General features: G+C 34.2%; 1 protein-coding gene across 7 annotated transcripts in view; it reads right to left on the bottom strand.

Moving 5' to 3' along the window:
- The window catches only part of CCSER1 (coiled-coil serine rich protein 1), a 1,246,259-nt gene that overhangs the window by 719,902 nt on the left and 509,716 nt on the right, over positions 1–16,641 (bottom strand). For all 7 annotated transcript variants that reach the window (XM_029234577.1, XM_029234583.1, XM_029234578.1 and 4 more), the window contains one exon: positions 9,963–10,040. In XM_029234577.1, the coding sequence (XP_029090410.1) occupies positions 9,963–10,040 (78 nt within the window). The remainder of the gene's footprint in view (positions 1–9,962; positions 10,041–16,641) is intronic.

Raw genomic sequence — 16,641 nt, 5'->3', positions numbered from 1 at the left:
TTGGGATTGACAAATATAACTACTATGTATAAAATAGATAACTAATGAGAACCTACTGTGTAGCACAGGGAACTCTACTCAATGCTCTGTGGTGACCTAAATGGGAAGGAAATCTAAAAAAGAGGGGATATGTGTATTCAATATATGTATAACTGGTTCACTTTGTTGTACAGCAGAAACTAACACAACATTGTAAACAAACTACACTCTAATAAAAAAATAAATTAAAAATAAAATAAAATAAGCGAATAACAACAACAAAAATAAATAAAGTGATGTTCATACTCTTCCCTAAACTATTAAGAATATCTTTTACTGTAGACAAGGGTAAATAGAATTTTCTGATTATTCATAATGACTATCCAACTTTTAATTTGCGTCATCCATACACCAATTTTGCCCAGCAGAGTTACTACAGGTATTAGAATCTCTGACAAATTATTTATGTGTGCTTTGAAAACTGCACTGAAGAAATGTTAAATCTGTGATACAAAAAACCTCAGAACAGAATACTTGCTTGTTTTACTCACTGTATTGCATCTGTCAGCATGGCCATTTAATACCCCCATATAGTATAATTAAAACAAAGGATGTCCAATGTCTTAATAAAAAACTTTAGGTCTAATATTCTTTAACCCTGTGTAGTTAGCAAAGTAAATACAATCATTTCTAAATTATCTGATGTATGGCAGAGTTAACTGTACTTAATTCCTCGCACATTTTATTTTACCGCTGATATGATTCAGCTTCCAAAATTCATTTGTTATTTAAGTAAATGATTCCAAGATAGAACAGACGGAAGTCATTGCCAGATAAACTAAACTCACGCTGAGTCCACCCCTGACAGCTTCTCATATTCATGGTCCATCTCAAATGGTCATGTTAATAATGAATCACAGCCTTGGAATTTTACCTTATTAATTTCTTATTTAAAAAAAAATGTGTTATGGTATACGTCACACTTACAAGGTAAATCCTGAAGTAATGCAAGAGGTATTTTAAAACAACAAAGAATAAGTGTATATGATCCAGAATGTGTATGAAATGGTAATGTTAAGATAAAAAATAAACACTGGATGTACTAAACATGAGATCAACTGCTTAAATTATCATTAATAATGATATTATCTTAAATATAGTGTTAATCCCAAGCCAATTCCAATATCTGACGTCTTCATTAAATGTTAAAAGAAATCTTGTTAATATTGGTGTGCAGAGCAATGACTGCCACATCCGCTATTACCTCACATCAAGGTTTTCTAGACACTCGGGAGCAACAGGTATTGAGGAACAGAGCACACTGCTGACATCAACTGTTTCCAAATAAAACTGTCCTGGCATCTTGTCGGCAGACAGAACATGTATTTCAGTGACGCCAATCCACTCTTAAGTGGGTCCCCAAACCAAAGTTGAGGTCATAATGACTCAGTTTCTTAAAATTCATTTTCTTTCAAGAAACACACAAAGTTGTTTTTATTTCCCCAAATTTCAAGGCTTTTATTGGCTTTAGAATTCTGCTAGCAGTAATTCAATATCCTGTCTTTTATGTACAAACTAATCCAGACCTTTTCACATTGTGTACCCAAATTCTTTCCTCCAATGTTCTGTACCTGTATTCTAAATTCAAGCTTTTCCTAGAAAATCCTCACTTTTGCCAATTATGAAATACCATCCAAATCTATGTATCTTGTAGTTTTCTGGAGCTCTTTTTTTTTTTTTTTTTTTGCCATACGCGGGCCTCTCACTGTTGTGGCCTCTCCCGTTGCGGAGCACAGGCTCCACACGCGCAGGCTCAGCGGCCATGGCTCACGGGTCCAGCCTCTCCGCGGCATGTGGGATCTTCCCGGACCGGGACATGAACCCGTGTCCCCTGCATCGGCAGGCGGACTCTCAACCACTGCGCCACCAGGGAAGCCCTGGAGCTCTTTTTAACTCAATGATATAAACAGTGGATCCCTGAATTCGGTTTTCCAAGGTCATCTCTAACAGATGCTGAGTAAATCTTGTCCACTAAATATGTCAAAGGGACTTTGTGACCACAGTAAGCAGAGTATGGCCCAATGCTCTGAAAGTATGCTAAAATAAAGCTTTATACCATGAACGTTTTCTCTCATTACCACATGGAGAACTCAAAAAAGTTAGGAGAAATCTAAGGCAGCAACCTATGCAAAGATGAAGAAATTCAATGAGATTTACATTTAAGGAAGAAAATGAATGTGTGACCTGTGGATGGGGTCAGACGGTGTATGCCATTATTTTTAGCATGTATTAATGTTGACAAGTTCTATATCTTGGACATGCCTTACTGAAACCATTTGGATAGTGTGTGAGAAGGATTTGACAGCAATATAAAGCTAGCAAGCGACATGAAAGTATTTGCTTATTATTTCCATTATTTTTTTTTCCCCTTGAGGTCTGCTATGTCTGAGAGATACTGCATACTTTTTAAGAAAAATTAAAATTTGTTTTGGCTTTAATTTATGTAAAAGTAATTTTCATTTATTTTAAAATAATTTTACTTGATTTATCAGGATATACAATTATTATATTTCTTTCCAGTGAATATTCATAATACATCAGTGATGCTGTCTGCAAAAGTTAAATAATAGATACAGTGTTTATTCAAAATTTATCTTGACAAAACCAGAAGGAAAAATGTTAACATAAAATAATACTATATAGACATAATATAGAAAGTATTGTTTGGTAGTTGTTATTTCAATTTTCCTCTCAGTGTTTATAATCAAGACTTTAGTAAAATATTTTTATAGCCATGATTCTTTGATATTCTCAACCACAAGGTTTTAAGGACTATAAGTTAATTCAAATATGGTGACATTTAACTGAAGTTTCCAAATTTAATGGAAATTAAAATAGCATTGGAAAATATACTCAAATAAGTGCACAGATGAATATGTGTAAACATTTAAGGAAATCTCTCATTTCCTATTTCATTCCCTCAAATCCAAACTCCCTCACACATCACTGAGAATTTAACAGCACTGAAAACTGGATCAATAAAGGAATATCACATATTTATATGGTAGATTAAAAATTGCTCCAAATCCTTGTCATTCCCCATCAAGAGGTGCAATTTATTTTTCCTTTCCTTGAGTCAAGGTTGGCCTTGTGTTCAGGAAAGAATTAACATAGCAGTCTTGAGTCTGTCTGTTATGGGCTGAATTTTGTCCCCTCAAAATTTTCAGGTTGGAGTTTCAACTCCCAGGACCTCAGAACATAACTGTATTTGGATACAAGGTCTTTAAAGAGAGGTTAAAATGAGGCCACGGTGGTGGTGGGATGGGGGGTGAGGGCTCTAATCCACTATGACTGGCGTCCTTATGAAAAGAGGAAGAGACCCCAGGGATGTGCATGCACAGAGAAGACTGTTAATCGCTACATCATGATACCTATTTATCTGCAACATCAGAAAGATAGCAAAAGAGGTAAAAATAGGAAAATATAGAGAACCTTAGAATCAGGGATAATCTTTGATATTGCTCTTTGTTGATATCCCACATACAATCTATTAACAAATCCTGATGACTCACACTCAAAATGTATCTAAAATCCCACCAGTGTTTATTAGCCTGTCAACATTTACCACGCCATCTCTTACCTATAGGAGCTTTGCCTTCCTTCTTCTACCATGTCCTTTTGCTGCCTACGTCTACACGGAAATCAGAGTAACAGTTTTGAAATAAAGTCTGATTATGTCATTCTTTTTTCCCAAAACACTCCAGTGGTTTCCCATCTCATGCAATGTAAGATTCCAAGTCTTTACCACGGCCTACAAGGCCCTTCATGATCTGGTTTCTCTCTGACTTGATCTTTTATTACCTGCACACTCATTCACTCTGCTCCAGCCACAATGTCACTCTTGCCGATCCTAAAAAGGTCAAATGTTCCCCTGCCTCACGGCTTTCGCACTTGTCCTCAAGCCTCTTCCCATAGAGAGATGAGTGGCTTTCTCTCGTTTTTCATTTTAGTCTCTGCTAAACCATCTCCTAATCAGAGTAACCTTCTTTGACCATCCTTTTTGAAACAGCAACATACTTTAAAGTCACTTCCTATCTTCCAAATCCTGCTTTATTTTTCATTATAGCATTTATCATCCCTACCTGACATGCTATATATTTATTCTTTTGCTGTGTATCACTCCTCACTAGAACCCAAATACCATGAAAGCAGGAATTCAGTCTGTGTTGTTTACATTGAAGCACCAGTGTCTAGAACATTATCAAGCACGTGGTAGTATTTTATAAATTGATTCATCAACAGATGAATGAATGAATAGATGGCCTAGTCAAAAACTAACCAAAAATGCAGAATATACCATTTTGGGCTCTTTCTGGGACAACCAAAAAGTGAATTCCAATAATAAAAAGAGACCATTAAATTCAGTAAATGAAAAACAACAATAAACACACAAAAAAATCTCAACCAATGCAGGATATGCAACAGATGATGTTATGAGGTCACACCACTACCCGACTCCACTCCCTCAGAGCCTCCAAATGTGTTCTTTTCCACTATGGTGTTTTTAGACCAAATAAACGGACACTTTGGTATATTGATGTTATATAAAGAGTAAAATATCAATAGTGCTTTGTTCACAATGAGGTTTTTCCCAGAATCTAATGTGATTAAATAATGTTCCTTCAGTGGAGATTGTATTTAGAAAGTTACCAGGTTAATGCACAGGGGGAGGTTTGGGGAATTAAAGAAAAATATACTGTGGTGTGTTCCTGATAAAAAGATACCATACATCCTATGGTTACACAAACTATTATGTATTCCTTTTTTCCAAGTAATGTTTTATGTATATTTACCAGTTTCCCCTTAAGACAAACTCATTATATTAACTTCTTCTCCCTCATAATTGATAAACATTTCGATTAATTATTTTTCATGAGAGGAAACTGATATATGAGCTCATCTGAATACTCGAGGGTATAAAATAAGTAGCATGCCTTCTAGGAATGAATATTAAACATTATTCTTCATCAAAGTAAAGACTTTATATTTCTATTCTCACATTTAGAAATGAAGTACAAGGAGTTGAGTGGAAATATTTCTGTTTCATGTTATTTCTAATATATAGAACTTTCTTGCTTTAAACTAACGGATATCTCTGTAAAAAAAAAGATCGGTTAAAACATATACTGTTTGCTATGTGCTATTCTAAGCACTTCCTATTTAATAACTTGTTTAACCTTATAAGAACACAATGAAGAAGCAGTTGCTATTGTTCCCATTTTACAGATGGAGAAATTGAGACACAAAGTAACTGGCTCACAGTTATAAAAATATAAAGTGGCAGAACTGGGATTTGATCCTAGGAAGTCTCTTAACTAGGCTACACTGCCTCTAATGTTCCCAACTCTCTTTTCTGCTTTCTTAAAAAAATGTATTGTTCTTAAAATAGAAATAAGTGGTCATTATAGAAACTATAGGAAAAAACTTAAGTATAGTCGATCTAAATAGTTGATTGTTGATAACTGTATATTTCCTGGGGGTTTTTTTCTACTCAATATTTATTTTATATAATTGAGAGCAAACTATGTGTGTTACTACATGTTACTAAGTCCTGAGTTTAGACTCTATGGTCAAGTGGATCATAACATCCCCGCATTGGCTAGCAGGATAAAATTTTTGAGACCTTCATGTATTTCTCTATTTCTTCCTCTGTGTCCCTTGCTTAAATAAGGGAGATGAAGAAAAGTAGTCAGAGAACCTTGGAATTCCATAGGACAGGAGACCCAGGAAAGAGCCCAGCACCACTCTGTGTCAGCTCCTGGGGAAGATGGCTGGACTTCAGGGAGGGTGGCCCCACCTTGCATTCTAGGTACTGGATAGCCAAGCACCTTATACATGCCAGGAACCCACTAACAGAGAGAAGCAGCAGTCAATGGGGTCATGAAGGCAATGGGTAATTTTTATTTTCAGACTTTGACTGGAGATTGGTGAATGGAGGATAGTCTTGGTGCACTTTTGAAACAATGTCTAAAGGAAAGGCAAATTGAATTTGTTTCTTTCCTGTTGGCTTTATCACAGGATAAGGATAAAGAATAAGCCAGGATAATACCTGTGTCTAACTTATGTAATCAAAAAAGATGCTTTCTGGAGGAAAAGGGATTAAGATCTAGCCATCAGGCTTCACTGAAGAACAAATAAATTTTAAAATATGTGATGAATGTGGCTGGCAAAAAGAACATGGCCCATAATCAAGTGTACTATTAACGGAGGGGTCAGGAACAATGAGCCAGCTTTAGCTTCAAGAATGTTAGTTCCAGGAATGGATGGAGGCTGTAATACCTGTGTATATACAAATAAATTAAAAGGGTCATCCTACTAAAGAACAGTAATATTTGATGGCCCCAAAGCATTTTTGGTGTGGTACATCTGACTGAGGCCACAAAGGAAGAGACAAGGCAGATTAAGATAATCAGGGAGAATGGCAGAGGGAACAGGTAGAATGGGCATCAAAATTAACAATGTCAACTTGGTTATTCTACAGAAAAACATAAAACTTTTAATTAACAGTTAAGCAGTCTACTCCCTTTTTCCTTATATCAAAGTCTCACTTAGATCAATTAACTTGCACTATTATGATTCTATTATGGCTGTTTAATAAAATAGTGTTTCCACCCACGTGAAATTAGTTATCCCTTGGCCTTTCCATAATAACGTAGTGGCATATGTGTCAGACCATATATGTATATATTTTATGGAATGCTGAAAACTCTATTAAAAAAATTGAAGTTATGCATTTGCCCTTTGTTTTCAAATATATGTCCATAACAATAGTCTGCATAATTATAAAAACCTGGACTCCTAGAAACTTCTCAGCAACAAGAGTCCAACTGGGAAATCTGTGAGTTTATTACCTGTGGTATAGGTGGAGGATTGTGAATTATACATCTTTTTATATGAAGGGGTTCACTCAAATGCTTCCAGTGCCAGGTGTGAATAGGGAATGGTGACTGTGGTGAACTGGTATCCATGTACCCTGTCCAGACGGAGAAACCCTACTTATCTCTGATCAATCAGTTCTATCTGAAAGAAAGGCAGTTTCCTAGATCTTGCAATTTATTAAGAGAAGACTAGATGGATTTTTGTGAGAACTGTCCTCATTTTTGAAAGACTAAACCAAACAAAACACTATGGCAATGGGTTTTAAATGGTAAGGGTAAGAAATTTAGCACAAGGTGAACTGTTCTGTAAGGGAATAGAGTCGTGAGTAAGTATACAGGGCTTGGGCTATTTTTAAGAGCAGATCTGGTTTTGTTTAAAAATTAAATTGAAGTATGTACTCCAGTACTAGTAGTGCCAAAAAATAGTCTTATTATGGAAAAGAAGCATCTGGTCCCAAACAAAATTTAATTGTCATCTTTGATTCTTGTATCTCCAAAGCTTAACATACCTCTCTTGACTCCTTGGGTAAGTCTCCAGGATACTACCAGTTTTCTACTACCTTAAATTTAATAGATCCCACTGTGGTACATTCCTATTGATAGCCAATTTCTCATCTAACATTCAAGTCAATAATATAGGTAGAGATATTAGTGGGAAGGTAATTATTAGGGATTTTAAAAATATATCACATACCATTTGTCATTATGTCAAATGGTATGGTTAAAATAAATTTAATCTGAATGTCATTCTGAATATAATATTTAAAGGAAAGCATTTACTTGGATAAACACTTGAGCCAAAACAGGATATCGTCCTCCAACTGTCATATGAGTGCTTCCAAAATAGACCAAGAAAAGGGATGGAATACTTTCTTTTATTAACCTAATTATTTCCCAGAAGAAAAAGTATAATTAAGTCTCTCAACCGGCCACCAAAGCTTATCTTTCAAAAGCCTTCCTTGTCTAATATTAGGGCAGATGGTTACGGAGTTGGGTGCTGAAATCACTGTCTTAGAAAATACAACTAAAGTATCAGAGGTGATTAATCTTATTTTATTCTTGGGGAATAAAAAAAAAAAAGATAATCAATTTTTTTTCTAGTTAACCATGTTGGTCAAATATCAAAAATTTAAATAAAGTTTCGGACATAAATGAATTAAAACTGCAAGATTTTTCAGGGTATCGTTATCGGACAACTTCAATGTCTTCCGTGTTTTTTTGTTTTCAACAAATTTTTTTGCAATTAAAATGTACTATATTGCTAAGGTACATCTCAAAATAGTTTCTGTATATTTTGTGTTTATATAAGGATAAATAAGAATTCTATTAATCATTTATATGACAACAGTTTATAAACTAAAAATAAAAGAAGCAAATGCAGGAGTTGTATAATTTGAAACCTTAATTTTAGATACTTTTAAATACTAGTGGATGTTTCTATATCTGATAAAATTGTTTTGAAAAAATATAAATAATATTCCTATCACAGAAGAAGTAAATTAAGAGCTGCTATAACTATATTGGTTAGCAAAAGCCAATATTATATATTATAAGCACTTGCAAGTTTTAACTGCATATTTACACATTAACACGGGAAAAATATTGATCTCTTAGAACCAGTCAGAGAAACTAACTAAAATAATTATATTTGTATTAGCTTTATGTCAGCATATTCTGGAATATATCTGACGTTTCCTTTTACCTCTGTTAAAAAATACATTAATTTTCAAGGAGGGTAGTCATTATCAGCATATTAAAAAGAGAAAATGGTTTCTAGTGATGCTGTGAGAAATCAATTAAAAACTTTTTAAAAATATGATTTTTCTTTAAATTTTGTCCCATCTACCATAAGATGGAATATTAAGGAATACTAAACTTTGAAACATTAGTATTATTTTCTCCTTTTGTTGTAGAATGATAAAATATTTCTCAATAAATGATATAATCAGAATTCTATTTAGTATTTAACAATTCTCTGACATAAAATGAGCCTTTAACAGTTATTATTGTCTATCATTAAGACACAAAGCACCTATAATTAGAAAACTAAAGACCCACGATGGAATTTATAACCATTATTTTCATTTTAACAATAGAGCAAATATTGAGTATACAGAAATCCACGTCAGTCACTGTACTAGATGTAAGCAATATGAAGTTGAATAAGATTTTGTCTTCATATGAAAAACAATGACAAAGTTATGGTAAAATACAAATCATCATAACCCCCCAAAATATGTTTACCTGTCTTTAAACTAAACTGAAACCATTGCACGTAAGTGTATCATCCCAACTTTCCAAGTTTTTTTTTTTTCTTTCCCATGATCTTAAGGAGTCCCTTTATTTACAATAATCCTAAAGAAATCCAAAAATCTCTGGTGCACATATAAAATAGCTGATTTACAAGGTTTGGCTTAAAGAGAAACATCTAATCTTAAATAGCAAAACAAGAAGATGACTTCATATTTGTAATGTATACAGACTCCCAAACTGAAGAATTCTGCTAATCATACTTAGAGTATTTACTCAAATATTTTAAAAATGTAGTGTTTGGAGGAATGATTCCATATGTTAATTTTTTATTTTTACCATTAGTTTGTAAAGAATACACAACTAATTAATTATGACCTAGAGTTATCAATGAAAATTCAATCAGCTAATGAAAGTTTAACTACTGAATGAGTGCTGAATAATTCATTCCAAACTTATTGCTTAAATTAATATAAATACAAGATTTGAAACCTATAATTCATGTGACATCAAACTATTACAATGAAATTACTGTCTCTTACATGCAAGGCAAACAATGTGTTATACAAAGTATCAATTTCTATTCAAACTCTACCTTTATTTAGCAAGTAGAATGACAACAGACATAACAACAACAAAACTTTAACATCTGAAACAAGATCCTTATGAACTAAAGCAGTTAACCTCACCATCTATGCCTGAACTACCTATTTTACTATAGTAAAATAAATATCTTTTAAAGATCCTAAAAGTATTGTAAAAAATTATTAAAAATGTTTTCAATTTATTTTTTACCTTGAAAGGCAATGGCTCTTCAGTAAGAGGACTAACAGGAAGTGAAGTGGTGCTACTTGCTGGGCTCATATCTGTACTCTACAAGAAAAACAAAATTGAATTAAAGACATACTTTTTTGTAGTCATTTTTTATTATTCCTAATTTAGAACCTAACTCTTCTTGTTAAAATAAAAAATATGTAAGTGAAAATGGATGTAGAAAAATTCAAATTATTATTGTATAATGAATCATTCCTTATTTAGAAATAATTAAGAAATTAATCAAATTATCACTTCTCAATTTGCATTTCAAGTGTATTTTATTAAATATAATAACCATCTTTTACGTTAGGATGGTATCTAGTATTATATTTGCTTAACATATTTTTACCTTTTTTTGATAATTAAACTATACCTATAATGGTTCACTATGGTGCTATTTCAATGTCTTTCAGGCTGATTTTCAAATATGTGTTATTCATATTTTCCTTTTATGGAGATTTGAGTCATTGTACCCAGTTTTTAATTCATCATGAAAAGCATATCTGCCATTAATTTACAATTGCAAAATGAAGAAATATTAAATTCTAAAAATTCCCATATTCATAGCTCTTGACAAACTTTCTTATTATATTCAGCTAAATAAAAATTTAAGGACAAAAGATTTACACAAATATAAGAGAATTATCAGAATGTTGCTAATGCTGTTCTTCTAGTCCTTTAAAAATGTAATCAATTAAAATTTCTTAAGTGGGAGATTAGCCTATATAAAGAGATGCGTGTTAGAAGCTTGTCATTATTTTTTTCTAAAAGCAAGAAAACGATATTGATAATAGGCAGCAACAGAAGTTATTTTACTATGTTCTCAACTCGTTCTCTCAGAGGAATTCTTCCATTTAAGTAGATAAGCAAACAAAACATTGAAAAAAAATACACACCTACATTTTTTCACTTCCATTTCCAAATGTACATGGACACAAATACAGAAAAACTTTCAGTAAAGATTAAAGCAAAAACATGAATTAACCTTGATTGAGATAAGGGAACAAGTAGACAAGTTTGGCTGACAAATTCTAACAAAAGAATACATTCAAAGAATACATGCTGCAGTTGCTACAAATTCTTAGTGTCTCTTTCTACTCAAAGATTACTTTTATTCACTTGATTCAGGTGTACAATAACCTGGACACATTCTAAATATCCATTAAAGTAGGATTATTTCTGACTGTCTATTCCAGAAACAATGGATATGAACTATAAACATAGGACCCAAGATACTCAGTATAATATTTTGTACAACATGTACCTTCTTTAGAAATTGACATAAGCCTGAACATTGAGTTAAAATGTCTAAAGGAGGAAATTAGATAAAAACTGAACAATAATCTACTAAAGGAAACAGGAAAATACAGGCACCAGATAACTGAGGTGAGTTACTTACTGACTAATTTCTAAATATATTCAGAGCTTCTTGGCCATTTATTAGATCGAAATCAGGAAATATTCTGACTTTCACTATCTGATTACATGATGTAATGGGGAAACAGAGGTTTTCTTAGGAATCAATTTACTGCAGGATTTTAACATAAGAAATGAGTAAAACATTTTTGGAGAAATAGAAAAACAAGACCCTTGAGCTGTTCCTCTCATCATTAGGCTTTTTCATGAGAAATTAAGCAAGTGATAGAGCACAGTTCATATGTAGTTGAATTATCTGATATTTTCCTAAAGTACTGATATCCTGCATAGCATATTAAAGTACTATGTCCTTAAAAATCATATTCAAGAGACAGAGATGACATTCAGTTACAAAAATTTGAAAGCCTGGATCAGATGAAGGTTTTTTTAACTTCCATAAGAAGATGAGCTCAAAATAAAGCTTCATGGTTAACTTCTTTAAGGGTTAAGGTCTCCCACAACTTCCCAGAAATAAATGTGTCATTCTAAGCACTATGGAAAGCAGACTCTAAAATTTGCATCATGTAACCTTGATTATTTGAATATCATTCTTAGAGAAAACTTTGTTCTCACTTTAACTTTCAAATAGTGTGACATTTTAATTCTATTGCTCTTAGGAAATCTTGAGAAAAGTGTTTTAAAAAAGCAAATCAGTCTTATATGACAACATCTGATAAACTGCATTTAATTATCAAGTTGAGAAATACATGGCAAAAAATAGGATAAAAAATCTTCAGTTTCAGCTTTTTATCCCATTTGTGTTTCAGTGATCTGTAATTTAGGTGTCATTCCAATTTATTCACCCTTTAGATAAAATACTATAGTAAATCCTTCAGATAAGTCTTATCCATACTTCATATTTTAAATCATTTACCCTTTCATTCAGTGGCAGCAATACCAATGCAAGTGTATATCTAAATACAAATTAACAAAGTACTGTCAAGTTACACTTGAAGTTTATAAAAACCAACAGTGTGTGTTCTTTCATAACTTTCTTCATAAATTATTTTTTTATAATTATGACTTCATTTGCTTTTAATATATTTTAGAGACTTTGGAAATGGTCCTTTCACAATAACGTGAAAGCAAATCCCATGGGAATATGGAAAAGCTGTTCTTCAAAAGAAGCAAATCATCCCAACGGAAGGAATCTCCTTAATGCTCATATGACACATTTGGGTTTTCTGACCCTTTGGAGACTGCACGAGACATTCTTGACAGGCTATTAAAAAAAAAAGATCCTGGGCTTTCCTGGTGGCGCAGAGGTTGAGAGTCCGCCTGCCGATGCAGGGGACATGGGTTCGTGCCCCGGTCCGGGAAGATCCCACATGCTGCGGAGCGGCTGGGCCCGTGAGCCATGGCCGCTGAGCCTGTGCGTCCGGAGCCTGTGCTCCGCAACGGGAGAGGCCACAACAGTGAGAGCCCCACAAACCAAAAAAAAAAAAAAAAAAAAAAAAAAAAAAGATCCTAATTCTTATTGTCTGAGGGTCCTAAAACTTGGTTTTCTGGTTCTAAGTCCAATAAGTCCAATAAATGTGTGCTTCATTCCAACATTAGGTGATTAAATAAACATGAACCTAGCATTATTCCTTCACATAAAATGTTATTTTATACAAATTAGTAGACTTTCCCCCTTTCTATTTCTATCCCAAGTATGCTAAGTTCTCTTTTATTTTCTTCCAAATTGAGCTTAACATTAAGTAAGATCTTTAAGTTCAATAATAAAATCTAGCCAAGTATTTCCTTTGAGCATATCAGAGATATTCTCGTGAATATCACCCTCCTCTCATGCATACTGCTCTTCAGAATTCTTTCTACTCATTAGTTTTGAAGATACTACTCACTTTGCTGTTGTTTTTAGAATATAATTTCCCTAAATTTGCAAACTCTTCCCTCATCTCCAACCTCTTTTTCTTTAAATCAACTTTATTTCTTTAAATCAACATACCTATACTAAAATGCAACTTTTCAAAATATATAGCCAGATGAGATTTGACAAATGTACTCACATGTATAACTACCACCGAAATCAAAATATAGAACATTCTCATTACCTCAAATGTTCCCGCACGTTCCTTTGCATGCAAGCACCTCCCACCCACCCAATCCATGGTCCCAGGCAACACTGATAAGCTATATGCTATGGGTTAGTTTTTCCTTCCCTAGAATTTCATAGGAAGGGAAATATATCAATATGAATTTCTCTAGGCCCAGCTCCTTTCACTCAGCAAAATTATTCTGAAATTCATCATATCATATTGTTGCATGTTTCAGTAGTCCATCCTTTTAAATGTTGTGTAGTATTTAGCAGAGGCCACAATTCATTTATCCAATCACCTGTTGCTAGAATTTGCATTGTTTCCAGTTTGGGGGTATTGGGAATACAGCCATACTGAGTGCTTTTGTATATATCTTTATGTGGATGTATGTTTTCATTTCTCTTGGATAAATACCTACTGGTGAAATTACCTGCTTCCTATGGTAAATTTATATCTGGTATTATGTTAGCTTTATAAGAAACTGACAAATGTTTTCCAAAATGCAATAGTTTGTACTTTCATTTGCATTGTATCTCATAAACACTGGTATTTAGTTGTTGTTGGTTTTTTTTTAATTTTAGCCATCCAATGGGTCTGTAGTGGTAGCTCACTGCGGCTTTCACTTTCATTTCCAGGGATGACAAATGATGCCAAGCATCTTTTCATGTGCCATTAGTAAGTATATCTTGTTTTGTGAAATGTCTGTTCAAATATTTTGCCTATTCTTCTCTTTCGCTGGGTTGTTTGAATACAAATCCTTTGTCATATATATTTATTATTATATATTTATTATAAATATTTTCACCCAGTGTGGGCTTGCCTCTTCATTTTCTTAACAGTGTCTACAAAAGGACCAATGCTTTCCATCTTATTTGCCGTTTTGTTTGTTTGTTTTTTATAGTTTATACTTTTCTGGTGTTTTTCCTAAGAAATCTTGTCCTACTTCAAGTTCACAAAGATTTTCATGTATGTTTTCTTCTACCATCCTTTCAGATCAACATATGATGGCCAAAAACACAACAGAGTTAGATTCTATTCTTTGAAAATATTTTTGCAATTACTTGGTGTTTAATGAGCATTAAGTAACCTTAATATTTGTACTGTACACATTCTAGTACAAAGATTTTCACAGAGATTAGTTTGTATTTTATCAAGTAACCTCAGACATTTTAGCCAATCTCATACCTTAGATGGGAATCTAACAGTTACTAGTGCCTTAATGATACTTTAATTACAACACACCTAAACACTGAAATATTAACTGCTTGTGGGTGTGTTGTGGAAGGGGAGAAAGTCTTTGCTAAAGTATTGACAATTTAAAATTAATATACAAGACTCTTCTCAGAGTGGGTGATTATGGAACTTCCTGGACAGATGGATGGCAGAAGGAGAGATATAAGCTTTAAGTGCGAAGAAGAATAGTAATGCCAAGAAGAGCAGTGTATCTATCATCTCCTACTGTTGACTCATCTTCGACTCTGAGGAAAATGAGGGCACAAGTGGAAATAAAACGAGCTTTTTAAAATAAAATTCTAAGAAACAAGATAGGAATATTCCCCTCTTTCTTAAATTTCTCAATGGAATAGAAATTTAAGCACATAGAGAGGTTTTGCCAACACCATGCCACTTTGGCATACTAAGAGCTGCCACACGGGGCTTCCCTGGTGGCGCAGTGCTTGAGAGTCCGCCTGCCGATGCAGGGGGCGCGGGTTTGTGCCCCGGTCTGGGAAGATCCCACATGCCGCGGAGCAGCTGGGCCCGTGAGCCATGGCCGCTGAGCCTGTGCGTCCGGAGCCTGTGCTCCGCAACGGGAGAGGCCACAACAGTGAGAGGTCCGCGTACCGCAAAAAAAAAAAAAAAAAAAAAAAGCTGCCACACAATGTTGGTGAAGAATAAGTATTAACAAATTTAAATGAAAATGACACCAGACGAGGAAAACAATGGCAGGGAGCTGAATAGACCTTTTCTTGGCTCCAGTGAGATGGCTCATAAAAAATCTATGAATAATTAGGGGCAACTTATCAAGAGGCTGGAAATAGCAGATAAATGACCTCAGTGAAATCCTCAGTCTCAAGTATCCTGGTACCAACTCTGACTACCAACCTAGTACTTTATCAACATTGATGTCAGAATTACTAGAAGTTATTGCTGAGAAAAAACAAATAAACAAAGTTAAGCTTATTAAAAAAAAAAAAAAAAAAAAATCAGGGGGCTTCCCTGGTGGCGCAGTGGTTGAGAGTCCGCCTGCCGATGCAGGGGACACGAGTTCGTGCCCCGGTCCGGGAAGATCCCACATGCCCCGGAGCGGCTGGGCCCGTGAGCCATGGCCGCTGAGCCTGCGCGTCCGGCGCCTGTGCTCCGCAACGGGAGAGGCCGCAACAGTGAGAGGCCCGCGTACCGCAAAAAAAAAAAAAAGGCCTTTAGTACAGATGCATAAGGTAAACAAAAGCTCTGGTTGAAGTTAACCTTCTTAATTTTCAAAATCTCTTCCTGTCTGATATCAATAATCAAAGACAGCTGAGAGAAACAATATCCCAATAAATGCCTGGCTCAGTGTGGAGTTAGCTTTGCTCTTAGTCCTACTCTGATGTGATCAATCCTAATTACTAATCTCATTACCTCATTGTTTTGTCACTAAACCAAAGCTAAATCAAGGTTGTGACCAAAACCCAAAGTAACCTAAATTACTAGGCTATAGCAGAGATATAAACTAGCTCATTCCCACAGGAGAAATTAGGACTTGGTACTTAGTTTGGAAATTTCAGAAATTAAATTATATCAACTCAAATAGGGGCAGGCAGGTTTTGTGGGGATGATTCAGAATAACTAAATGGATAAGAGACTGTACTTAATCAGATATTGGCCAACATATTAACTAATAATGAAAACTAAACTTGACGTAAGAACTCAGGGTGGCAACCTATTTGAGTTCTTTCCTTTTGGTGAAGAGAACCATTCAGAAACCACATTACGGAGTGGAAGATTCGTTGTTTAGTATAAAGTTAGAAAAAAGTAGTAATTAGATTCTCTCAGAGTATGCTTTATATCAAGCTATGGTATATGTACAAAGAAACACAAATCATTTACAATCCAAGCACTTTACCCTTTGAGAAGTGCTAGAGCTTCACCATAGTGACAAAATTCATATCCTCTTATTCATTTAAAATAATTGAAAAATCAACTACCGAAAGCACAATGACTTC

This window comes from Monodon monoceros, unplaced genomic scaffold, assembly GCF_005190385.1.
Source record: "Monodon monoceros isolate NGI ecotype Baffin Bay Population unplaced genomic scaffold, NGI_Narwhal_1 Super_Scaffold_20, whole genome shotgun sequence".
Lineage (NCBI taxonomy): Eukaryota > Metazoa > Chordata > Mammalia > Artiodactyla > Monodontidae > Monodon > Monodon monoceros.
The sequence above is the reverse complement of the archived record's forward strand: the minus strand, read 5'-3'. Positions and strand labels throughout refer to the sequence as shown.